General features: G+C 41.0%; 1 protein-coding gene across 1 annotated transcript in view; it reads right to left on the bottom strand.

Moving 5' to 3' along the window:
* Positions 1-26,658, bottom strand: part of LOC127628672 (intermembrane lipid transfer protein VPS13D-like) — a 72,926-nt gene that overhangs the window by 44,864 nt on the left and 1,404 nt on the right. The window contains exons 2-35 of the mRNA XM_052105456.1: positions 26,187-26,379; positions 26,001-26,078; positions 18,888-19,078; positions 18,131-18,211; positions 17,897-18,013; positions 17,706-17,810; positions 17,455-17,625; positions 17,137-17,237; positions 16,813-16,981; positions 16,569-16,670; positions 16,172-16,373; positions 15,807-15,989; positions 15,582-15,712; positions 15,391-15,457; positions 15,103-15,282; positions 14,886-15,016; positions 14,666-14,798; positions 12,300-14,558; positions 11,864-12,015; positions 10,700-11,779; positions 10,069-10,159; positions 9,783-9,909; positions 9,460-9,640; positions 7,876-8,058; positions 5,422-5,590; positions 4,353-4,566; positions 4,009-4,180; positions 2,293-2,408; positions 1,972-2,184; positions 1,622-1,893; positions 1,404-1,537; positions 1,146-1,301; positions 830-1,031; positions 10-84 (exon numbers count right to left, since the gene is read on the bottom strand). Of these exons, the coding sequence (XP_051961416.1) occupies positions 10-84; positions 830-1,031; positions 1,146-1,301; positions 1,404-1,537; positions 1,622-1,893; positions 1,972-2,184; positions 2,293-2,408; positions 4,009-4,180; positions 4,353-4,566; positions 5,422-5,590; positions 7,876-8,058; positions 9,460-9,640; positions 9,783-9,909; positions 10,069-10,159; positions 10,700-11,779; positions 11,864-12,015; positions 12,300-14,558; positions 14,666-14,798; positions 14,886-15,016; positions 15,103-15,282; positions 15,391-15,457; positions 15,582-15,712; positions 15,807-15,989; positions 16,172-16,373; positions 16,569-16,670; positions 16,813-16,981; positions 17,137-17,237; positions 17,455-17,625; positions 17,706-17,810; positions 17,897-18,013; positions 18,131-18,211; positions 18,888-19,078; positions 26,001-26,078; positions 26,187-26,283 (8,035 nt within the window). The 5' untranslated portion in view covers positions 26,284-26,379. The remainder of the gene's footprint in view (positions 1-9; positions 85-829; positions 1,032-1,145; positions 1,302-1,403; positions 1,538-1,621; positions 1,894-1,971; positions 2,185-2,292; positions 2,409-4,008; positions 4,181-4,352; positions 4,567-5,421; positions 5,591-7,875; positions 8,059-9,459; positions 9,641-9,782; positions 9,910-10,068; positions 10,160-10,699; positions 11,780-11,863; positions 12,016-12,299; positions 14,559-14,665; positions 14,799-14,885; positions 15,017-15,102; positions 15,283-15,390; positions 15,458-15,581; positions 15,713-15,806; positions 15,990-16,171; positions 16,374-16,568; positions 16,671-16,812; positions 16,982-17,136; positions 17,238-17,454; positions 17,626-17,705; positions 17,811-17,896; positions 18,014-18,130; positions 18,212-18,887; positions 19,079-26,000; positions 26,079-26,186; positions 26,380-26,658) is intronic.

A 26,658-nucleotide genomic window follows, 5' to 3' on the forward strand; every position in this document is an offset into this window, starting at 1 on the left:
GTGCTGTACCTTTACAGTGAATGAGGGCCCGCCTGCAGTCTTCCGTTCTGAACCCAAGGTCCTGTAACCGCTTAAGCTGACCTTCTATAGTCACATATTTAAAAAATATTACCACATATGTTTTCTAACAACTTAAGATATGTAAAGGGATAGTTCACCCAAAAATGAAAATTATCTCATCATTTACTCACCCTTATGCCAATATGTATGACTTTCTTTCTTCTGCAGAACACAAACAAATATTTTTAGAAGAATATCTCAGCTCTGTTGGTCTTCATAAAGCAAGTGAATGGTGAACAGAACTCAGAAGGTCCAAAAAGGACATTACGGCAGCATAAATCACGACTCAATCATGTTTTCAAAAGCAATGCCCATTCAAAAGTAAATTTTTACTATAAAGCTCCACCGTTGACCAGCCCTAACCAGTAGGTGGCTGAATGTGAAAGTGAAAGTGAAAACTGTTGATTTAGAGTTAAAATGACTTGGTGAATGAATGGATGAGCTGTTTCTCACCCACACCCATCATATCGCTTCATAAGATATGGATTTAACCACTTGAGTCTTAAAGATTACCTTTATGCTGCCTTTATATCCTTTTTGGACATTCAGAGTTCTGGTCACCATTCACTTGCATTGTCAGAACCAACAGAGATAAGATATTTAAAAAAGATTAAAAAAAAAATGGTTTGTGTTCTGCAGAAGACAGAAATTTATACAAATCTGGGATGGCATGAGGGTGAGTAAATGATGAGACAATTTTCATTTTTGGGTGAACTATCCGTTTAAGATATTTGAAGGAAAATGTAATGTTCTTTATCAGTGAACAAACCCAGTAACGCCTCTTTCTTTTGTCTGAAGCTGTCTTTTGGTTTGGATGGAGTGTCTGTACTAGCAGTGGATGCTGTACTCTCAGCTTCTGTGGCAGTGTCTGAAGGGCCAGGAGATCCTGTGGTAGGGATGGACTTAGCTATTGCCAGGAAAAGCTGCACGTCATTGTAGGAGAGACGGATGTCCAGAGCAGGGAACTGGATCTGAGGGCGCAAAAAAGATTTTGAACCACATATTTAACATGCTTCACATGTGAAGGTGAAGATAATAATAATAAAACAACCTTTCATCCTGACCTGTTTCAACTATATACTAACCTCAAGGAGAGGTGGAAAGTCATCTATGTTAAAGGCATCAAGAAGTCCTGAGCTGCTCTGGTACGTTGGGCTGCCACAGAGCTCCATCTGAACATTGACTGGATCAATGATGGACAAAGCAGTTTCCTGCTCACTGCCCAGCCGACAGGAGAACACCTAAATGGATGAGGAACAAAGACAAAAACAGATATAAAATCATTCTCAAATGGCAGCACGGACTGATTATTTCTCTCTTTTTCTGTCATGGATGGGCATCACCTCAATGCCAGCTAGGCTGCCAGAAAAAGGCCTGTCTAGAAGTTGAGGTTTGTATGTAAGCACAGTGGTGCCTTTCAGAATGATAGCATTGGTATCCAAACATGAAGAATCCTCAACAACCACAAACTCCGTCCCTGGGAAAAAAGTCAACAGACTTCAATCAAGCCCATGTAAGTGAGAGTGTGTTAGTAAATAACACAATATTGATAATGTGTCACCTGTCACATTGATCTTGACCTCCAGGTATCTATCTTGAGTGACCGGCACAGTGGATCGCTTAGTGACTATGCCACTCTTGACGGTTTTGGGCATGACAGCCCCTGTGCTACCAATGTCACTGCTACCACTGGGCCAGCGCTGATGGGTCGGTGCCGCCCCTTTCTCCACAGGCATGCGCACAAAGTCCTTCACCAGCTGCAGCCAATCAAAGATGAGGAAGACTCGCAGATTGTTTAAAACCACAGTGAAGCATGAGGAATCCTGTGTAGATCTGTGAGACAGACAGAAAATGTAAGGAATAGAACAAACTTTTACTCTTCAGATGCATCTGTTTCAGGAGCAGGCTCACCTGTAATGTATCTCCAGCTGCAGGGAGGCTCGGTTGGTGCCTGTCCTGGAAGGCTGCAGAATGCAATCAAACACATTGTGTTTGCCTTCTGTGGTACCACTGCAGCCATTGAATCGAGTGTCATGGGCCAGAAGTGAATGAGACACCAGGTTCACAGACTTGGAACCATCAGAGAAACTCTCGAACAGGAGCTTAGATTTCATAAAGTCAAATCTATCAGGAGTATACAAGCAAGAAAATCTATTAACATTGACCTTTTTTGCACTGCTTACAAAATGAAAAAGTGAAAAGGAATAAAATATCATCAACTGACACAAGTACCTGGCCAAGGAGTGGTTCTGACCAGTGGATTTGTGGTTGTCCAGTAACTCTAGACTGACGTCCTTCATGTCCACCAGAAGAGAGAGGCATGTGTACACATCACCACTTAACACGGTCTGCAGTGGCAAACACAGAGGTCAATGATTCACATTAACACAGCCTTTCAATAAATCATGACAAGCTGCCTCTTCACTGTAAAAATTTTAAAACAGGATGGTCATGACTTCATGATGTTAACATTATTAATATCACTTTCTGAATTTGCTGAAGTTTGCCCCAGGGCTCTATTTTAAGAGTGCTAGTGCTAAGTGCAGCACTATGCCATAATTCATAAGCTCAAAGTCAATGGGTATGGCCATAAAGTTTTGATATTTTCGTGCAAGTCTTGTTGCAAGTGGGTTTGGCAAAATGGGCTGGTTCAAGTGCAATTCCTGTTATTACCGCATCTCTGTGCTATTATATCGTCTATTCCCTGTGAAGCACCAGCAATATCATCAAAGCCAGCACATTCATAAGATGTTGGTAGTGTAAATGGACAATATGCTATGAATTAAAACAATAGCAATATGGAATTACATTAACTTACATTGTGCATTAACTGCATCCATGTTAAATTTCAGGCATATTTCTATAACAGTGACACACCTTTTATATTTATGAAAAATTTGGTTCAGGATTTGGATGTACACTCAGTTAAAGGATTTAGGTTGTAAGTTTTATTAATCATTTTCATCTACTGACACACAAATCATGGCTAATAATAACAATGAATGTATCGACACAAACACTTCACTTCTACTGGCCGATTTTGAACAATTAAATTAATTTATTTAAACATGAAAAAAAGAATCCAAAAATATTGTATTGTATACATTTTAATTACAATTGAAACAAAATAAAAATATAACCAAAAATGGTAAAACATAAAATCATACCAAATCCAGACATTTTACCCTCTCCAACTTCTTCCACTGGTGTAAATTGCATTGACTTAAAAAATTACTCTATGACAACAGGTGGAAAAATATCAATACAAATTAGATCGTAAATATAGCGTAATAATAATAAATGAAAAAATAAATCACGACCTACAGATAGTTTAACACAAATCGAAAACAATTAATAAAACAGTGACTGTCAGGGAAATAATTTGATGTTCCACTATATTTTCAGAGTTCGGACATGAACTTTATTACCACCTGCTGGTGAATTCTACAAACTGCAAATGTAGGAACTCTTAGTGCAATTACATATTTCTTAGGAAACACTCTTCACACGGTCTTTGTGCATAGCGCTGCGCTTTGCACACTTACAAAAAACAGAGCCCCCAATGCTTTATTAATTAAAAAAACATAGTGCGTTCAGTTTTAATCTATACAATTTATGCAGAAAATAAAGTAACATGTAACACATTACTACTAACCGGCAGAAGTCTACAGATCTTCTCATTAACATTCATATCATCGACTGTATTTTGTTTGCAAGTGATATTTCATTACTACTGAGTTTCAATGATAATTATATTCCACCATACATAGCCTGCAAATGTCCCATTTACATTTGATTTATAAACAAATTAGTCAAAGACCCATGTTCATAATTTATATGGTAAAAGAAAATAATTTGATAAACAAAAGCCCATTATAATTAGGAGCATTTTCATTTTTCATAATACATAAACACAGAGTATTGGAAAAGCTGCAGTAATAGGCTTACATAGATGCTGGGGTCCTGGAGATTGTAAGGTCTGAGGAACTCCTCTACAGGCTCTCCCAGGTTGTGTTCCAGGAGACCACGGATCAGCTGATACCTCTCCAGGTCCAGGGAGCAGTGGACAGAAGACAGACTGCCATGGATGGACATATCTGGGACAGCATGACTCAACTCCCTAAGACCAAGTGTAGATAAAAGTAGAAACTATATGACTCAAATTTTCTTCAAATCTGGGAGTATGGTCAGTCAAACAGGAATTTAGATGATCACTGCGGTTTGCGTTAATTTGCAGTATTATAAAGTTTACCTTGGACTACTGTATATGAGGAGACTATAAGATGCCTTACTTGTCAAGGTTGCGTTCCACTTTCAGCTTTAGATGGCAGCGCTCCTTCAGTAGACTGTCTCCGCTCCTTCGCACCATGTAGGATGGGAAGACCAAGTCTGTATCCAGATGCTTCCCGACACTGTCCCATGGCTCACAGGGCAACCGCTCTGCTGCAAATATGTCCATCTCCTGCAGGTCCAGTGTAATGCAGTCCAGCAGACACACATGATCTTCTGTAACACAAGGATATGTCAATCACCACAAGATTTTGTGGTACTGCCATAAATATTGGTAAAGACAGATTTAAAATAGATTTAGAGATATTTCAAAATGGTTAGAGACATTTTAGAATGGTTCAAAAATAGTTATCATAGGGCTAGGAATTTCCTACACTGAAGAGCTCAGATTACTTTCACCGGCTATGTTTTCCATTTGTTCTGAAAGGAATATTCCGGTTCAATACAAGTTAAGCTCAAAAAGCAGCATTTGGGGCATAATGTTGAAAGTGGAAGTGAATGGGGTCAATGAATGTGAACAGGGCCAATTTTTGGAGGGTTTAAAAGGCAGAAATGTGAAGAATATAGTTTTATAAAAGCACTTGCATTAATTCTTCAGTTAAAACTTGTGTATTATTTGTGCTGTTAAGTTGTTTAAATGGTAATTTTTACAGTGGTTTTAGGGTTTTTTGTTGACTACATCATCATGGTAACGAAAATGTAAAATTGGCAATACATAGAAAAAATTTGTAAGTGATTTTATCACACTAAAATCATGTTTACACGGTTATCCTTTATGTCTTGTGGCTCTACTTTTGAGTATTTTAACATAAAGCCTCATTCACTTTCATTGTAAGTACCTCACTGGAAAGTTTTTTGCTTTTTTAAATGAAAAGGATAATTTTCGTGGTAATCAATATTATGCCACAAACATAGTCGATTAAGCTTAACTTGAACCTGGAATATTCCTTTAAGGTTGGGGGTAACTTCAGGATTACAACACTTTTGTAGGAGGGTTTGGATGTGCTTTGAGATTGATTGAATGTCATTTGTTTCCCACTGTGAAATACATCTCAGATTGTAGGTGCTGACCTGGACTTGATAGCACATCTGCTTCAGGAATGCATCCTAGGTTGGGCTGGGGTCTGCCAAGGATAAATCCTGAGCTTGTGTGGGAGCTTGAAGCGTTGGTCTTTTTAGCAGCCTTTTTCTCACTAGTCTTGCCAGCTTCAGAGGAAGATTGGGCATCCTTTACTCGATCCTTCAAAAAGACTGCAGTGTTATACAACCAATTCAAAATATTACTTAGTTTCCTATAAATGCATCGAAAGATCATTTCATTGAATCCAGAAGAAATTTGTATTGGACATTGGGAAGAGAAACAAAAAGAAAATATGCTAAGTACAAATGAAACAAAAAAAAGTATTTTTATAAGTATTATTATAAGTTTAATAATGTGCACTGCAGCATGAATAGTTATATCAGATACTTACTCATTTCAGTCCACTAAGGTAATTAATTTAAAATCGTAAATACTTTACTAATCTTCAAAAGACATGCATGGCTCAATTTGATTATAATTAAATTTCATTGCTTTCCTTGCAGGCATTTGTAAAATGGAATTGAAATCCTGGTCACAGTGAAACATGAAACGAAAAGTAAAAAGAGAAGAGGCACCATCATATTCCATTGCCAAATAAGATTCAGTTCAGCACACCTTGATACCTTATAATGGGAGGGGTCCTTGTATGAATTAGCATGCAAAATCAAATTCTTCAACAACAAATGACAGGATAAAAGTTAATGTTCATGAACTGATAATGTTAATGTACGATTGATATTCATACAAACAAGTGTTAAATTTCATGTGAATGCATACCAATATAACATTTTCTGTGACTGTCTAGTGATCATCCACACTGAGAGATAGGACCAACATCTATGAAGCACTTTTTTAAATGCTTGTTTGAGAGACCTCATTTATGATTTCCACTCTTTTGGGCTTTTACTACTTGAAATTGATAACTCTGGTCATTTTTAAAAGTGGGTTAAATAAATGTTTCACACTGTTCATACTTGACCCTGGGTTAGTATTTCACACTGTGCAGGCATTGTAAACTCGATTCACAACCCAGGGTAAAATGCGACGCAAAGCCCCTTTCAAAAATATAAATATGAAACATTGCTTAAACCGATAGTTCACCTAAAATTAATAATTCAGCCATTATTCACTCACCATTAAATTGTTCCAAATTCTTATGACTTTCTTTCTTCAGTGGAACACAAGAGAAGACATATGAAGATAAGAAGTTCATTTCACACCCTTCCCTTATGACTTACTTTCTTCTCTAGAACACAAAAGGATATGCTAGACCAAATGTTAGTCTTAGTCACCATTCACTTTTATAGTATGGAAAAAAAGATGCAATGAAAGTGAATGGTGTCTAACCTTTTGTCAAACATATCCTTTTGTGTTCTATAGAAGAACTTAAGTCATATGGGCAGGGTGTGAAATTAACTTATTTGCCCACCAGCCACAGTGGTGGGTGAATGCCCAATTTTACCAGCCGCTTTTATTTTTCATAAAATAATATTTTGTAATGAATTATAGTACATGGTATATTAAAAACATTTAGATATAATCAAATATATTTCCTTTGTACTTTGTCCAAAAGACCTTGGTTTGCAATTATATATATGCAATTGGTTAGTAAATTATTAAAAATTATTTAAATATAAATATGTTAAAATGTTCAGATTTTATCATATACGCATTCTGCGAGACACACTCGCGCTCTTGTGAGAGCCAAGAAACCTCTGAACACACAGCGAATTGGACACTTGCACTGACGGTTTTCTTTCATCTGTTCTTCAAAATATAATGCTTTTTTGTGTATTACGGCATCTCTTGTTGTACGTCACTCCGAGACGTCTTATAGGTCACCAACAACAGTGGCTGGTAGATGAGCAAAATTACCCTCCGATTTGCACAAAACACCCACATTTGGAAGCTGCTAATTTTATTCCCTTCATACGGGGTTGGAACAACATGAGGGTGATTAAAAGATGACATCATTTTAATTTTAGGAGGAAAGGGATAAGAATAGTGTGAAAAGTCTTACACATCTTTTCCCAAGTTGTTTCACATTTTGAAATCTCCATTCACCAACTGACCCAAACAGACAGAGACAGTTATTTCATTATATTTTAATATTTTTGGACAAAATCTATGACATGAAATTTTAGCATGAAAATTGGAGATTACATGATCGTAAATTTGTGCATTTACTATTCCTAATAAAGGTCACAACTCCTTACAACTACAATAATCATGTCACAATATAATATAATTCTGTTGCTATATAATTTCTATCACAAAACAGTAGTGCAGTGAAGTTAAAAACACCAAATGGCCCACCAGTAGGCCAAGGACAGTTAACAGGTTAAATGCCTCACACAGATGCAGAGCGGCGGAGTACTGTATATGAGAATGGCAGGATTCCCAAGAGAGGGCAAAAATGTATGTGCCATGGTAAGTTTCTCTACCTTGTCTCTGAGAGAGAATGTGCCATGAGTGCCAGCGGGCAGGAAGCTGTTACACACTCTGAGTTGGCCCAGATTGGCCACTATGAGGCGTTTGGAGCGGGAGCTCTCTGGGATCAAGAGGACTGGAGCACCTGCCTCGACGTCCAGCAGCACTCGAGCAGCTCGCTGTGGGTGCTCACTCACCTGTAAAGTAGGAACAGAATTAAAATAATCCCCTTTAAAAGGACACTACTACAGTGACAAGACTGCTTAGAAATAAATGAAACCTCACATGGACAAAGAGCCTAACAAGTACTAGCATAATCAACCACCTATACTTGTCTTTCTTAATGGTTATTTAGGAGATAATATATGAATGGATACTGCATAACATATGGCCTTTTTATATTGTCCACTGTTGATAAAGCTTGGTCAAATTCAGTGCAGAACCACTAAAGAATTGTCCTTTTTACATTTGTATGTTTGCTTGAGTATAAAAACAAATTAGATTTTAAGCCCTTGCCAACACTGGTCTGCATTCATACTGTGTTGTACTGAACCCTGGTACATTAGCAAAATGCTTTAGTCACAAGCATATTATCACTGTTAAACTGCAACAAAGCTTACAAAACCTCAAGTTAGAAATGGAGAACAGTGTTCACTTTATTTGTTGTTTAGTGTTAATACCTAGCTACTGGTGAACAACAACATGCAAACTCTTTTTGACAAATTAATTTCCGTGACTTTTCCAATCAGTTGTGATTTCTGATACAGACTGATTTGTGGACCATTTCGAACAATTACCCGAAATGAACAGACGCAAAAGTACGTAGCACGTGTGGAGGCTTCACGCCATCCACCGCGGCATCCACGCACAACTCGCCCCGCGTCCCACCGAGAGCGAACCACATTACTGAGACCACGAGAAGGTTACCACATGTGACTCTACCCTCCCTAGCAACCGGGCCAATTTGGTTGCTTAGAAGACCTGGCTGGAGTCACTCAGCACGTCCTGGGATTCAAACTCACAAACTCCAGGGGTGGTAGTCCGCGAAGCCTTACATTTTTTTTAAAACAATTTTACAATTCCCTGATATTTCTAGGTTTTCCGTGACATAATAGCAGGTTTTCCACATACATAATCAAAAGTAGTTCAGCTGCAAAACTTTTAATAGACTCATTTGAAGCTCCTTGGTGCACACTAGAGATCCAAAGACAACCTTCGAACTTATCATGGTCAATTGAATCTGGGTCTACACCAAGTGTAAAAGCAACATCACTTTCATTGAACATTGAGATCCTGGACAACAGCTCAGTTTGCAGCTCCATCATCAGTGTCTCCAGTCTGAAAGAAATGGGAGCTGACATCTCCTTGTGTCTATCTTGTCTCTGCAGAGAAGGATTTAGGGCAACCAGCTGATCACCCATATGCCTAGCAGTTGTCTGAGCAGCACTGCCTGACCTGTTTTCCCTGGGTTACATGCATCATTTATGCTGTCTTGTAGAAAAGTACATGAGGACGGGCAAAAAGGATTCTATCTTAACATTTAAAATTATGCATTCCAAAGGTTAACCTTAAATAAACTGTTAAAACAGCCCACTTACAGCCTGACCCTCAATGGCTGCTCTCTGTCTGCCTAAGACATCCTGTAGCTGTGTGAAGTGCTGGATGAAGGCCACCACCTCGGCCTGGAAGCGCTGGGTATGGACATAATGTACTGATGCCATCTTAACAGACACCTTCATATCATATTCCCGCATCAGGTATGGGTCAGACTCTCCATACCTAGAGTAAAGACAGTCAATTTCAAAACAAAAATCATTGACAAACCGGCCAATGTCAGACCAATCAACGCATGAATGGCACTTGCCATGTGTAATGCATAACTATATCAAACTGAGGAATCGGCTGATAGATGAGAACATACATGTGTATGTCGTAGACAAGAGCCTCTCCACCACGTGTTGTGAAACGCTCCCTGTATAGATCACCTTGAGGTGTCAAATCACTCAGTGACAAACTTCCCAGACTCCCTTGCAATGCCAAATCTCCATCTGAGTGAATGACACACACATTATATAAATATACAAGAGCCAATTTTCAGAAAAAAACAAAATCAGTTTCCTAAAATATATCAAATACAACTATTACATCATTCAACGAAGTGCTCTTGAAATTTGATTGTTATAAAATTTACTAAAACCCATACGCACCAATCATTTCCATATGTGTAAACAATTTAGAGACACTAGCTTTAGCGAGCTCACTGGTCTTCTTTCTCAATACCAAAGATAAAGAGTGAACCTGTCAAGGAAAAAGTACAAAACATTTTTTTAAATATGGTCCATAATTTACATATTTAGTTTGCTGGAGAATTTACAAACTCATTTACATCTGGTATTAAGATGTTTTTCGGGTTATCCAATCACAAGTGGACAGAAATACAGGTGTAAACAGGGTCCAAAACATTCTGTGATTGGCTCACGAAAACCACATACAGAGGTAGTCAAAAACATATGTGAACACATCACATTTGAGGTTTAAGCGCTAATCAGTCCTGATGCTTACTGGACAGCAGTGGAGAAACAGTGTGCCTTTTTGTTGCGCTATCTCTCTTTTTATATGCTTTTGCTTTATCATCAGAGACCCTCCCCTTGAAATCAGAAAATAATTGGTCACAGGAGACACATTTAAGAAGCATTTTAATGTAAAGGTGTAAATAGAAATGTGTCTTGCTTAACCACTTGTGACCGGATCACCCAAGATTCACCACCTTAATACCAAATTTAAACAGGGTTTGAATAATTATATCTATCACTTTCTCACATATTTTTTTTACTGTACCTTTAAATCTAGCTTAGTATTGACCCTTTCCTCATATTCTGGATACAGATTTCCCAGATCATTGAGGGTAGTGTTGTGTAGTGAGTGTTCAGGTGTAGGCTGTGTTGTGGTAGGCACTTTCACAGCATGGTTATTAGCAGTAGAGCCAATGCCAAAAAAGTCCAGAATCATAACCCAGGTTTGCAGTGTGATAAGAATATCGAGGCAGTTGAAGTCTACATCAACACTACGCCCGATACTGCCATACCGTGTCTTAAACTCAGGATGCCGTCTATCTACCATGAGCACACTGATGTGCACCAAAGTGTCATCAAAGTCTGCTCGTGGGTGCGGAGATGGAGTCTGGCGGGATGGGGACGGGGGAGGGGTGCTTGGGCATTCTGCATCCGTCTTGCTTTTCCGAATGGATGCAGATGGAGTACTGGGATGCCTCTGATAGAACTGGAAGACATTCTGTGCCTCTTCAAATTGTGCTGGAAGAGAGCGTGGCATTTCTAGGCAAAGAACATTGGAGGATATCGGGCAAGAATGTGACAAGTATTCCTTAGGACTGAAGGTCGAGGGCTTTGGAGCACCTCTGGACACCATGAGGTGTTTGTACTTTGATTCAGTGTTTGGCTCTAGTAGGTCTTCCATTAACAGGGAGTGAAGGGCTAGTTGAATGGACATTGAATGGGGATGATCTTTGGTAAAATCTCCCTCCAGGTCTTTGAAGCACAGGCTGACCAGGCCTTTAGAGCCCTGGCTGAGGTCTCCACTCAATTGCACTTGCAGCTCAGAGACTCTAAAGGTGACCCTCAATTGGGTAAAAGAGGGAGGCTGGAGAGTGGAGCTCTCATTCTGCAATGGAAGTGTTGCTGAAAGGGAAGATGACAATGAGGAGTAAGAAATGCCAACATGAGGAGGGTCCCGGGCAAAAAGCCCACCCTGTGGATCGGGGAAGCGGTGTGGTTTTGTAGAGGAAGGTGTGGGGGGTGGTGGTGTAGGGGGCTGACTGGGCGTTACTCGCTCATCTTCGATAAAAGAGAGATTATCAAGAGTCTGAAGAACCTGCTCATACACAGGCTTGCAGAGACACACCTGAGAGAAAACATGATATCATGAAAGTTTAGATATAAGAAACAATTAATTAACTGTTATGTATAGCATTTTGAACAACTTTACCTGGACAGCATTAACAAATCTGCCTTCCACTCTCATTAGCCCAGTGCTTTGGTAAGGCGCTTCACAGGACAAAAAGTTAAACTGCGAGTTTTCAGCAACAGGAACTTTCTCAACAGTCAATTGGATGGTGGTATCTTTTAGAATGTGAAAAGCTGAAAGAGGGAGAATACAGATGTTTAAATAAGAAAGTAAATGGTCTGCACTTATATATTCACAGTAGTGGCAAACTGTCCATTGTTGCCAAAGGTTTGCTGCAGGTTTACCACAATCGGTGGAGAGCTGCAAACTTCTGGCAAAAATTTGTGGCAAATAGTAACGCTCATTTGCATGAAATTAGCTAAATAATGAGTGGGAAATTTGCGGCATGTTTGCCCAAACTCTAGATTTTTGTAAACTATTGAATTCCCATTTAACCTTTGCTAAACTTAAGACTAACCTTTTCCTTGGCTCAGGTAGTCAAAGAAGTCATGGCGTGTAAATTGTGGCTCATTCACATTAAGGCTGCCGGTATGAGAAGGTGATGGACCAGACATGGAGCTGCTGGTAAGTCGTGCTCCTTTCCTCAACACCAGGTTACTTGTATTGACTGAATACAGTCTTATATCCTTTACCTTAACCTGCAGTTTCTCCCCTTCTGAGTCCTGACCTGCAATACAATTTTGAATTCTTATACTACCCAAGTGTCCAACAAGGAGCTCAGGGTGACCAGGCTTTCTAGGAATAGACACAACAGGGGATTCTATACTGAGGTCAAGAGTCAGTTTTACCAGAAAGGAATCTAAGCCTGGTTCCTTTTCAGGGACAGAGAAATCCTCATCCTCGAAAGGGTCAATCGTCCAGTTACACTGACTTTTCCTACTGGATCTTTTGCATGGGGTCTCAAAGAGAGACACCATACCACTGTACTCTGCTGTTTTTGTGGCCAATACAGTAGAGACTTTTGTAGCAGCATTCTTCAGCATAGAATGAAAGTTGTCCTCTACCTCATTTGCCGATAAACTGAGTTCTTTCAGGAACTTTGCAGAGTGGCTATAGTGCAAAGATGCCATTTGAAGCTGAAGAGAGCATTCTCCCTGAGATTTTTCTAAAAAGTGAAAACTCAAAGCATCAGAGGGAGACATGGCAGTGCTAGGAAAGAATGCCACATCATCTGTGGAGGAACTGTCTTCCACACTTCCAATACTGACCACAAACTGACTTCTGCCACCTTCCTGAGTCAAGTCTACAAGCTGGATGCATCCTAGAGAGCCATTGATATCCAGTCGACTTCCCATTGACATGTTGACTTTTGTCCCATTTATACTGGCTGTAGCAATTTTAATGCCTTTCTTCTCACCTCCCAAAACAGTTCCAGTGGAAACAGTTCGCAAAAGCAGCAAGTTTAACCTGTGTATTTCTACAGTTAACTCCTTATTCTGATCATAAGTGGACTGATAGGTGTCCTCATGGTCTTCTCCATTAGGCAGTGGTGCTAGCTGTTGTGTTGGAGTGTTTTCTTCTTTGGGAAAAGACTGCTGGAGGAATTTCAAAAGCTCTACTATGGTTTCAGGGTTAAGAATGATATCAAGGTTGTTGACCTGCATGGAGGTGACCTTTAGAGAGCTGTCCAAGTTCATGGAGGGGCAGTCTGAGCTTACAAACTGGTATTCCAATTTAATGAGAGCCTCATGGTCTCTCAAGGGTGAGCCCCGTGGAGACGCTTTGTCAAAGGCAAGATCTGAGGAGTTCCTATTTAGACCTGGCATTTCTGGAGATTTACCATCGGAGGAGACAGGTGATGTGGGCTGGCTTTCTCGAAGACTCCCAGTAGGTACATCGAAACTTAGATGTTTATGAGATGCAACAAGCAAATCAAAATCAGAGCCATATGTCTGCAATGTGTCCACAAGGTAAAGTCCGTGGACTGTGAGGGAAACCATAGCATCATAAGGCCGCTTTACGAAATGTGCATTTGTTCCAAACACTTTTAGAACCGAAATATACCGGCCTCCACTTTCAATGCCAAGCTGCATGTAATTGATATTAAACTCTAAAAGAAGAAGTCTGGATTCCACAAGCACCTCTCGAGTATGTTGCTCAAGTGTCATCACACTCTTGGTAAGACTTTTATCAGAACCCTGGAGCTTCCACTCACTATCTTCACTTTGAAAGATCTTCTCGTGACGAAGCGTCAGAGGGTCAGGAGATCTGAGATTCTCTCCCTTCTTGTCACCCTTAACTCCATCTGCCCCTGAGCTACCCAGTCTAGCCAAACAGCTTCTTAGGGCAGCCATTTTCTCCAGGTTGATGTGCACTTTAAGGTCTGGTAGGGTTCCTGAGAGTACAGCCCCTGGAAACTGAGGGTCTGATGTGTATCGCAGTCTCTGCTCAAGCTGTAGTAGCACATTGAATTTTTCAACCACATGAGTAGGGCCTACTTCACTCTCCTGGAGATGTTTCCAGTTGTCTTTATAATGACCAACCATGATTTGGAGGTCACTGAAAGAGAGAGAATACTTCTCATATAGGTTCCTGCTGACAATTTGGGTACCTTCTGGTGACGTAAGGCAGGTAATATCATGGGACCTTTCCAGACCTTTGACATCTACCTCTTGTTCTGGTGGTGGAGACCCAGGAGGTGTTGCTAGTGGTGTCTGAAACTCTTCATCACTCTCTCCTTCCATCTGAGAAGTCTTAGGATTTGTTTTATGACCCTCTGTGGGAAAAGAAATAAAATAGTTAACAGTGGCAATAAACTGCAATAAAATCAGAATACATGACAGGCAACTTAAAAAAAACAATTATTTGACCAGAAGCATTTACCTTGGGAATTAGTAAGAAGAATACGCCCAAGATCAACCACCACTAGTGTTGGATCTTCAGACTGAAAATCATCTGGAAATATGACTTGAGGAGCACATATATCTAATTTCATAGTCCAGTGCTTACTGTTCTCCTGTGAAAGGAAAACCACATCAGAGATATGACTGAACATCTAATTGAGACTGTGATTTATTGTAATTAAAACAAGCTGTCTCCTTACAATGAACTCTCCAACTAGCAGCTGATCAATGGTTTGTCTGATTTCTGCCTTGGTCTGCATTTTCAGCTTGTTGTATTGCCTCCTGGCTGCTTCAGCCACCCTCAGCTCTAACTCAGATTGATATCCAAACCCTGGAAATAGTCCAACCCATTATCCACTGATATTTCACAAAAGCAATTCAAATAAATGTAAGTATTACCTTATTCTCAATACACACCTGAGGTGTGAACCCTTCCTTTGTAGAAAAACTCAGCCACTTTCTTGATAGCCTGGGGGTTATAAATGATATTAAGAGGGCTGGTATTGACCTCCAGTCTCCTCTCAAATTTGCTCCTTATTGGATTACGTTCATAAATCATCTCAAAGACAGGAGGTGCTGATGACTCCACATCAGAAGCTGAAAACCATTTAAATAAAACTTTATTATATTGTTTTCTCTCTTAGTCTTCAGAAATGTGTTTATATAATTGTTTAAGGACATTAGATTACTGTATTACTCTCTTACCCAGACTGCTCGTTTCTGTGCTGTTAGTTTGGCCACAAGGTTGACTGATAGCAACAACGACTTTATCCTTAAATAAACAGAAGTAACAAGAAATGCATCTGCGGAACATTTATACTTTTGTCACAGATATTTTGCAGCACATGCAGATTTCTGCACTGTAACTTTTTATATATTGAAGGGCAGAATCTAACCGGTTTTGGTGAGACAAGGACAGGAAAGATGGAGCCTTGGGTAGTGAGGTCACGGAGAAAAAGCCCACCAAGTTTCAGAGTGAGTAAAGAGGACTCAGAGCGAGGAAGAGACTCAACACAAATGTTCACACCTGTTAATCAACCATTATGTCAAAGTTAAAAAAAAACAAAGAATTAAGCTTTTATTGCAAAATGAAGTAAAACATAAACAGAGGCATGCTGCACCTGAAAACTCCAGCTGAATAACACCACTCTCACTCAAAAGAGGTTTCTTTTTGTCTTGATGGTAAAGAGTAACAGCTGCTTTCTCGAGGAAAAAGTTCAGTCGTGCAAAGAGATGATCCCTTCTTGTAAAGGTATTCAGTGTTTGTGAATCCTCCAAAGGATCAAAGAGATCATCAGTCTCAGCTGTTTGAAAGACAGGGGTGTCTTACACATGGCACATAATGCTGTAGAGCATAATGCTCTACATAAAATGTAATTTAAAAAACGAATAAAAATAACATTTTGAAAACAAAATTATCCACAGAGATATTTTTTAAATCATCATCATAAACCAATTTTCAGTTAACCACAACTGGAATACTAACCAAGAATTTCCCACTGTTCAGTGCCTGGTAAAATATCATCTGAAACTGGCTGTCCGTCTGGCCCTCTTTCAGCACCCCCATACCAGCCACCCCAACCTGGGAACCAAGACTGCAAGTACTGGATCATCCCAGAACTCCCACTTTTAGGGATGGAGATGGAGGGAGAGGAAGCTGGGGTCTCATTCATGGGCTCTTGCAGACTCTAAATGGATATGAGGGACAATTAATTTACATCAATACTTACAATAGAATGATGTGGAATGTTATTTTGATTTTAACAAATTTCTCCATGTTTCTTCAGTACTATGCAACACAGTATTAAATATCAGGCATGACCTTCTTGGAAATCTCAAAATGAAACAATAATTCAGCTCAAACATAAATCATCTGAGCTTGCCTCTGCAATTTCCTCCTGCTTGCGGAAAGAGACATAAACAGTTTCCCTGAGAATCTGCAGCTCCTCCAGTGTCTGTTCATCCTCGATCCTTTCCATATCACTCTAGACATATGAAGGAGACTTTTAAATCAACATGATTTCAGAATATTTTTTAAGCTCAACAAGCACTCAAAGCATTGAGCTTTGAGTGAGAATTTAGACTTGTTGTGAATACCCTTAAATACAGTAAGTCTATAAATCTTACCTCCTCCTGTGGAATCAAAGTAACTCCCTTAAGCTTCTGGACATACAAGCTAGTATAGAGTTTGGCATCACGCGCCCTGTGCAGAGCAAAATCCCAGCATCCCCGTCGGCGCTGCTCCCTGAGCTCATTCAGGTTGGCATTAATGGCAAACATCCACCACTGCCGAGAACTTCAACAATAAAGTAGATATTATAGTAGTATACAATACTATTGTGAAACAAAAGATTTCCATATTCAGGTTTAATAAACAACATGACCAATTAAGACAATTTCAATCTGATTTTGGTTCATATTTTGGTTTGCTTCCAATGGAAATCTCATTACTTTCCAGAGATGGGAAGTTTAGGTCTCCATTTTCGATAAAGCATCTCCATTTCTTGCCGGACTAGCTCTTTAAGGAATGCAATGATCTGCTGATACTGAACCTGCAATCCAAGGGAATTTAATTTTAAAAACGTTTTTTTTTTTTTTTTTTTTTTACATTTTGTTAAAGTATTTAACAACAAAGGCAGCACACATGCACATCATTTATTAAAGGAAAGGTCTGCATATACGAGGTGAGGAAAAACTCTTTGGATAAAGACAGGCCAAAAGGTATTCTATATCACTCCATGGACATTCAAACATTTTGCCATACGTTACCTGTGACAGTCGAAGTGAGAGGGGTTCCAGCTGCACTTGGCCCTCAATGCGAGGTGTCTGACGAGATCTTAATGGCTCCTTGGATGCATTCCTCCTCACTAACACAGAGGCACACACTGGCTCAAATATGTACTGATGTTCACGGCTCTGCATACATATACTCATCAACTCCTGTAAAAGACAAGATTGGAGGAAGACTTCAGTATAAAAAAAGCACTAGCCTTTGGGCTACCGTGTGTCCAGACATCTACCTGTACTTTAGCTGAGGGAAGATCTCCAAGCATGGTGCACTCTGTGTCCCAGTAGACACTAAATTCATTGATTTCCAGCTCCTTTTGCCGAATAAGCTTCTGAGCCTGTGAGTATCGAGATTCCCTTTCCTGTTACATGTAAATGAAGAATCCTTTCATAAAAATTTCAAATAATATGGTTGACAACTCACTGGTTCTTTGGAGCAGTTCTGTGCAGATACATTCTTGATACAAAAGCCAAAGGCATAGGGTTTTTCAGGGTTGGAAAAATCATCTTCAAATCGCAAATGGACACCTTGAATTTTCAGCTATTAAAACACAGAGAAGCATGGTGAATATTAATTTTTGCAATTAAAAATAATGCAAGATGAGTGTGAGGTAAATGTGAGAATAGAGTATTAAAATGAGTGTATGAGGAAAATTACCTCAATATTCTCAACTATTCTAGTGACAACAGAGGCTGTGACAGAATACCAGTAAGATTCTCCCTTCTGCTCACTTTCACTCTAAAGAAAAAACATTTTATTAAATAAATTGTATGCATTTCACAGCTTTAATTGTCCCCACACTGCAGCAGTGATGTTTAAATGCACTTCAGAAAACGGTTTATTACAGGATTTTTATATAAAGCGGCATTCTGAAACGTCATGTAAAGGAGAACGCCGTTTTCCTTACACCTCTATAGTGATTAAGAAAAAGCAGTTTAATACACCTAGGCTGACGTGATCAATATTCTACAAGATTTATTATAACAAGCATGTAACACAGAGTAAAATGGAAAGGAGGTGGCGAGAACCGGCTTGACAATATAAATAATCTTTTAATAAAACAAAAAGACACAATCATAAATGCATACAGGGCAGCTGCCCGTAACTCTCTATCTGTCGAACTGCCGCCTCCGGTCACCTTTATACCTTAGGGACTGGGTGTGCAGCATCATGACCCGGCCCTGTCCTCCTCCCTGACACAAAGCTACATTAACAAGTGTACTATTTCAAATAGCATGAGCAAGAATTTAACCAATTATTTAACATTTGGGTTGAGGACCAATGGTAAAATTTTAAGAATGAGTCATGTTTTGATTGGCCACTAATCTAAATAATCTGGGACACTACCTCACTAGGTCTATGCTAGTTACGGTCCACAGATCAAGTGTACAGATCAACACCCCTTTCTTTGTACCTTCCATTTGTCCTCAAGTGACTTGAGCAGCTGTTTCTTCTGCTCTCTCTCAGCTTCCCTTTCTCGCACCTCATCATATTCCTGTGGGGGTGCTGGGCCGATAATCAGGTTTAGCTGGGACATGCAGATGACCCACGGGTCGCTGTGTGGCCGGTAAAAAGGAATCTGAAGGGTGATCTTCCCAATGACGCCTGGAAAATATATATATATATATATTTTTTTTAAGTATAATATTTACATACTAAATATCTATGAATGGCATTGAACAATATCATAATGGCTGAGAATGTGCTCTGGCAGACAACGGTATACCATTACATAACATGGCAGCTGAGAACTACAGGAGTAACAGGACAAAGGCTTCTAAGGACAGAAGAAGTGGCACCAAGTGCCTGTATGCACATTCTAGATACCATCAAGTCACTGCTTCAGAATATCCAGATCTTCCTGTATTGTCATACTGCTGTGAAAGTGTTTCCTTAAAGGGATAGTTAATCCTAAAATTCTTTCATTATTTATGTGTTCCAAACCTATATGCCTCTCTTTCTTCTGTGGAATACAAAAGGAAATTTTAGGTAGAATGTTAGTCACCATTTAGTTCTGTTTCATTCCTACTGACCGCCAGAGGCAGTATAAACACTATTGAATTATCGCAGCGCCAGCCAGTTAGGTCGAGAGAATATACCAACAAAGTCACATAGTGACGTATGCTGAGCCCTGGGGGTTATATACCACAGCCGCTCAGCAATCTGCCTCTTTCGCTTTCTCGCCTGGTTGAGATAGGTTGTTTATATTGCGCTGTCAAGTGCAGCTTACAAGAGCAGCGAGATATCTGTACAGTATCTGTACTTTCTTCAGAGATGGCGGAGCTGAAAGCGCCTGCTTCACTCGCTTCAGCCGGTCACATCTGCTACACCTGTGAAGATGACACAGGAGGATGAGAATGTTCTGAATCGTGGAACTGGGGAAGAGTCGCTTGATTCCGCTCGTTTTTCACATCATTCTGACTTGGATGTGCTTTCTATGATTGCTTCGGATTCTTTTTTTTCATAATCATAGGAATGCTGTGGATGTTGCGGCGCAACCATCACCTCAGGAAGTTTTCGCTGGTTTTCCAGCAACAGAGGGGTCGAGTGGGGGGTCAGTTCAGTCATCTGGACAGGCCCAGCCCTCTTCTGATGATACTTTGGCTGTGCTTTGAATGGCTCTTGCTCGTCTAGGACTTGATGAGTTAACTGTCCAATCTGCCCAAACCAATGTCTTTTTCAGGCAGGCCACAGCTGCGACTTCTTTTGCCATGCCACCATGTAAAGATTTTGTGGCCGAGTTTTCAAATGCCCTCACTGGTTCTGGTCTGCCTAAACGGCGCTCAAAATTGCTCGGACATTAGCATCTATGGCTGAAGCAGATTCCATCGGGGTGAGTCGTGCTCCAGAAATAGAGCAGCCTGTTGCAGCTTTGGTGGTGTCTCCTGACGAAGCTCTACGAGGGAATGTGCGATGTCCCAGTGCGCAATGTTGTCGCACAGATTCATTACTAAAAAGGCATACGAATCTGTTGCTTACATAACTTGTGCAGAAAACAATCTGTCAGTTACTACTTGCTGCTACCAGTACGCTAGAACCAGCAAATGTTGATCCCTCAATTTCACAGTTTCTGCAAATGGCTCTTTTGGCAACGGGCCACGTAACCCGCGAGCTAGGTAGTCTTGCAGCCACGCTTCTGGCAGCCCGCCACCAAGTGTGGCTTGCCCAAGCACGGCTACCTGAGGACTGCAAGAAAACCTTGAGAGATCTTCCACTCGTTCCCGGGCATCTTTTTGGTCCTAATGTCCTGGAACTGTTGGAAAAAGAGGGTAAAGCTGTCTGAGGCCACTCGTCAACTGACGCAGGTACAGCACAACCCTACCTTTAGGATGCCAGCAGTTCAACCCGACATCGTTATGCCACACCGGAGCAATATTTCCACCAGCACGCTACACCTCAGTCACAGCCCCCTCAATGTCCTCGGGCTACTGAGAATGCTAGAATTTTTCGGCCGACAATTGCCAGGAGGACCCCGTCAGTGCACCCCCGCAACCACTAAACATCGCACATATAAAGCATGAGACACTCAGGATGGCGGTCGATCGTTTTTCAATAGAACAGATAGAGTACTGGAGGACCAACACAGCAAACCCTTGGGTTTTGACGACTCTGATCAGGGGATATACTCTACAGTTTTGACGCCGGCCTCCCAGATTTTCAAGAATCGTTCCTATGGTTGTCAAAAATGCAGTTTGTTCAATGGCCCTCTCTCTGGAAATTCGTTCACTGTTACAGAAGGGAGCTATAGAAAATGTTCATCCCCTCGTTCAGGACGAGGGGTTCTATTCAACATATTTTCTTGTTCCGAAGAAGGATGGTGGTTTCCACCCAATTCTCAATTTGAGGCATCTGAATTTGTCCCTGAAGGTCCTTCCTTTTCGAATGCTGCGCACAACCGACCGTTCTTCGGTCTGTGGCAGCAGACGATTGGTTGACGAAGTGTCGACCTGAAAGATGCATACTTTCACATCCCAATTGCTGTTCATCACAGAAAGTTTCTGCGTTTCAGTTTCCTGAATCAAGCCTACCAGTTCAAGGTTCTACCTTTCGGTCTTTCCCTTGCTCCTCGTGTCTTCAAAAGGTGTGTGAGCGCAGCTCTGTCTCCTCTTTGGATGGGAGGTATGCGTATTATGCCTTATCTGGACGACTGGCTTCTTTGTGCCCCCACAAAACAGCAGATTGTGCAAGACTCCAGACTGCTTTTGAGACATGTGCAGAAGTTGGGTTTTTCTGTGAACGAGAAAAAGAATCCAACACAGACCACTACGTTCATAGGAATAACCCTGAATTCCCGCCTATTGTCTGCCTCCCTGTCTCAAGAACGTGTGACGAACATTCTACAACTCTTGGCTCGCTTTCACCCGGGTGTGTCTTTACAGTACCAGGTAGTCCTATGACTAATAGGGATGTTAACTGCTGCTACAGTGGTGATTCCCCTGGGTTTACTCCACCTCAGACCACTTCAGTTGTGGAACAACTGTTTGCAAGTAGATCCCACCAGACATCGCCATCGACTGATTGTAATTTCTCATCGTTGCTTACGTGCGGTTGAGGTGGTGGAGGCAGGTGGAGTTGTTGAAGACAGGAGTGCCCAGGGGTATTGTTCCCTCTCGATGGGAGTTGGTCACGACCAATGCTTCCATCACAGGGTGGGGGGCAACATGGAACCAGAGGGGTATTTGCGGGCGCTGGACACCGACCAAGACCACAGAACATATCAACCTTCTGGAACTACGTGCAGTGCTCATGGCTTTAAAGTATTTCATGCCAGTCCTGGCAGGCCGCCATGATCTCATTCGGTCTGACAATACCTCAACAGTGTTCCATCTAAACCACCAGGGCGGCACGAAATCCTGCAGGTCTCTACAGCTTACGTACGAGAACCTGACATGGTGCCAGCTGCGACTCGCTTCACTGAGGCAGCTCATATTTCAGGAGCATGCAACCAGACAGCGGATGCTCTTTCCAGGGATCGGGTACATCCAGGAGAATGGAGACATCATCCAGATGTTGTGCAGGAGATCTGGCTATGATTTGGAAGAGCAGAGGTGGATATTTTTGCTTCGGAGATGACCACTCACTGTTTCTATGGTTCGCAAGGACAGAAGTGTCCAGCCCCTTGGGCCAGGTCTCACAATGGCCAAACTGCCTACTATATGCGTTCCCACCTATCCCTCTGTTATGGGAGTCGTTACACAGGATCTCCTTGTGCAAGCACAGAGTGCTATTCATGGCACCGCGATGGCCAGCCAGACCATGGTTTCCTTTGTTGCCAAGACTTCTGTCAGGCAATCCATGGAAGCTTCCCCCCCAGGAAGGACCTCCTCTCCCAGATGGAGGCCAGCGTCTGGCACCCGGATCCAGCTCGCCTGCAGCTTTGGGTCTGGCCATTGGGTTAAATCCTTCTCTGGAACATTGTAATCCTGCGGTTATTCACACAATCTCCAATGCTAGGGCTTCTTCCACATGACAGATCTATGCTACCCATTGGAAGCTGCATGGTGTGACAAGCAAGGGCTCGATCCTGCAACGTGTGACATTCCGAGCATCTTAAGTTTTCTTCAACATTTACTAGAGGAGGGCAAAGCGGCTTCCACGTTGAAAGTGTATGTCGCTGCGATTTCTGCATATCATGTTCAAATTGGTGGATCTTCTCTTGGATCTCACAGTCTTGTCTGCAGTTTTCTGAAGGGTGCACGCCGTCTTAAGCCTGCTCGGAATCCTCACTTTCCTGTGTGGGATTTGACACTCGTGCTTGCATTCCTTTGCTCATCCAAGTTTGAGCCCTTGCAAAGCATTGACATGAAATGTTTAACCTTAAAGACTGCCTTTTTGTTGCTATTGCTTCTGCGAAACGAGTCAGTGAGTTGCACGCACTGTCTGTAAGCGAATTGTGCTTGTGTTGGTTACCGGATGTCTCCGGGGTGGTCCTACGACCCAATCCTTCTTTTCTTCCAAAAGTCCTTCTTCCTCAGTTCATTAACCAGCACATTGAACTGGCCTCTTTTCAGACTTCTTCAGGGTCTGATTCAAGTGCTCAACTTTTGTGTCCTGTTCATGCCTTGAAGTGTTATGTGGACACTACTGCTCAATTTAGACAGTCAGACCAGTTATTTGTCTGCTATGGTGGTGTGAAGAAAGGTGCTCCAGTGTCGAAGCAGAGGTTGTCAAACTGGATAGTGGAAACTATTATATTGGCTTTATAAGGCAGCAAGGTAACCATTTCCCCAGGGGCTAACTTGCCATTCCACTAGGGCCATCTCATCTTCATGGGCTGTTTTAGAGGAGTTTCGTTTGGCAGACATCTGCACTGCCGCTACCTAGGCTTCCCCATGCACGTTTGCCAGGTTTTAGAAGGTCAACGTTGCTGCTCATCATGCCGTGAGTTCTGCAGTTCGTCAGCAGCGGCCTTAATTTTTCAACAGGTCAGTGGCATTCCTCATCCAACAGTGTTTATACTGCCTCTGGTAGTCAGTAGGAATGAAACAGAACATTAGTTACACATGTAACTGTGGTTCTGTGAATTCCGGATGGTTCTGTGAACTTTCCTCGCGAGAAAGGCGTACCGAGGCAGAGTGCTGAGCGGCTGTGGTTTATAACCCCCAGGGCTAAGCATACGTCACACTATGTGACTTTGTTGGTATATTCTCTCGACCTATCTGGCTGGCGCTGCGATAATCCAGTAGTGTTTATACTGCCTCTGGCGGTCATCCGGAATTCACAGAACCACAGTTACATGTGTAACTAACATTTCATTGCATCTTTTTCAATACAATAGAAGTCAGTGGTGACTGAAGCAATCATTCTGCTTAACATTTTGTTCCAGAGAAGACAGAAAGTCATCTGGGGTTGGAACAAAATGAGGGAGAAAAATTAGACAGGATTAACATTTTTGGGTGATCTATCCCTTTAAAGAGATATTTCAGCTCTGTTGGTCCTCACAATGCAAGTGATTGGTGACCAGAACTTTGAAGGCCCAAAAGGAAGTATAAAAAATAATCCACAGCCACTTTTCCACCATCGGGCCGAACAGTTCTCATCGCAAAACCGTACCATTCTGTGCCGATCGAGGCCAGTTGGCACGGTTACGGTTTCATTTTCCACTATGGTGTAGTGAAATCGAGAGAATGTACATAACAGATCCGTCTGTTGGCAACAGCATGAGAGGTAAACATTGGAACAAGTGCACTATGGATATTTTAATGAGATGGTAATCTACTTCCCTGACAAAAAAGGTGTGTAGAAAAATAAATGTAGGCTACAATACTAGATAAACCGTCATAAAAAAAATCATGAAGATTCACTAAATGAGTGGCCACGTACTAAAGCCATTCCACCAGACAGTTGAGAACAGTGGAGTATGGTTAGCTAACCCTGTCGAGAATTTCGGGCCGAGAATGGTTTAGAATCGTTAAATGCGGAACCGTGCTCAAGTGGAAATGGTAATGTAACTATTCTGTACCGTGCTCAGAACATTAATGATCTTTTTCTCACCCACACCTAACTTATCACTTCTGAAGACATGGATTTAACCACTTTTTTTTTTTTTTTTTTGCTGCCTTTATATCATTTTTGGACCTTCTGAGTTCTGGTCACCATTCACTTGAATAGTGAGGACCAACAGAGATATTGCTCTAAAAATCTTAATTAATGTTCTGCAGAAGAAAGTAAGTCATACACATCTAGGATTTTCATTTTTGGGTGAACTATATCTTTAATGACACAATAAAGATCCCAACAAAGATTCAAATGCCTAACTATTATCTGACATTAAAACTGATGTCTATAATATTCCATATGCATCGTTTGGGTTTGTGAAAGTGAACAGATGGCCATTGTGTGTCCAATGAAAATCCTTCAGGTTCAAAGGTGCACTAAGTAATTTTACCTCTAAATACTTTAACAGTACTTTTGACATATATGCATAAAATTACACACTTGTGTTGAAGACTCCATTATATCAGAGGCCTAAAAAACAATGATGTGTTTTCAGCCGGTCATGTGATCCATCTGACTCCAGTGGTTAAGTCCATGTCTTCAGAAGAGATATGATAGGTGTGGGTAAGAAACAGATCATATTTAAGTCAAACATTTTTACTATAAATTCTCCTCCCTGCCCAGTAGGTGGCGATATGCACAACGAATGTGCATCACCAAAAACAAAAGAAGAATGTGAAGAGTGGAGATTTATAGTAAAAAAGGACTTAAATATTGTCCTGTTTCTCACCCACAACTATCATGTTGCTTCTGAAGATATGGATTTACCCACTGGAGTCATATGGATTACTTTTATGCTGCCTTTATGTGCTTCTTGGAGCTTCAAACTTTTGGTCACCATTCACTTGCATTGTATGGACCTACAATATTCTGAATTTTGAGAGCTGAAATATTCTAAAAATCTTCATTTGTGTACTGCAGAAGAAAGTAATACACATCTGGGATGGCATGATGGTGAGTAAATGATGTATGCATTTTCAAACTATACCGTAAAATCTTATGAATTAGAACAAATGCTAACAACACTAACCTGCTTTGACCTCAAAGGGCAGATCAAATCCTCTGAGTGCATCTTTTCTTAGTGGAAGGTTCTCTAACTCTACTGCCCCTGGATCAATTCAAAATGATACAGAAAACAGAAGTGTAAGCACTAGAAAGCACAGACCTTAAAAGGTATTACTTTTTTAAAACTACAACAACAGGTCCATCTAAATACCTTTGAGAAGAGCAATGGAGAGCTGGTCTGTGTTTAGGTTGCTCACATATTTGCCCAGGTATGTGTTGAGCACCCAGGCAACAAGTCCCTCCAACATTATAGGAAGGGAACCATGCACTGGGACTAGTCTATTAACGTTAATCCTTGCAGGCAATGAACTTCACAGTTAGTGCTCACTCCAGTCATTTGGAATCTGAGAAATCAAAGAAAGACTAAAACTGCAACAAAGTTCTGCAGTATTACATTTAAACACATCCGACACATCTTTTTACATCTGATATGTCAAAACAAACTGAACGACCACATGTACATTGTTTTAAGTATCTGCTGGGCTATTTTTATGCAGTTATTTTAAGTATTATCTGAAACAAGAGCATGGTAGAGTAATGGTGCTGAAGCATCTTCAAAACAGTTAATGTGCATACACTGAATATTTATCACAGGTTTACCTAACAAACAGGGACTAAAAACT

The sequence above is a fragment of the Xyrauchen texanus genome, chromosome 35 (assembly GCF_025860055.1).
Source record: "Xyrauchen texanus isolate HMW12.3.18 chromosome 35, RBS_HiC_50CHRs, whole genome shotgun sequence".
NCBI lineage: Eukaryota > Metazoa > Chordata > Actinopteri > Cypriniformes > Catostomidae > Xyrauchen > Xyrauchen texanus.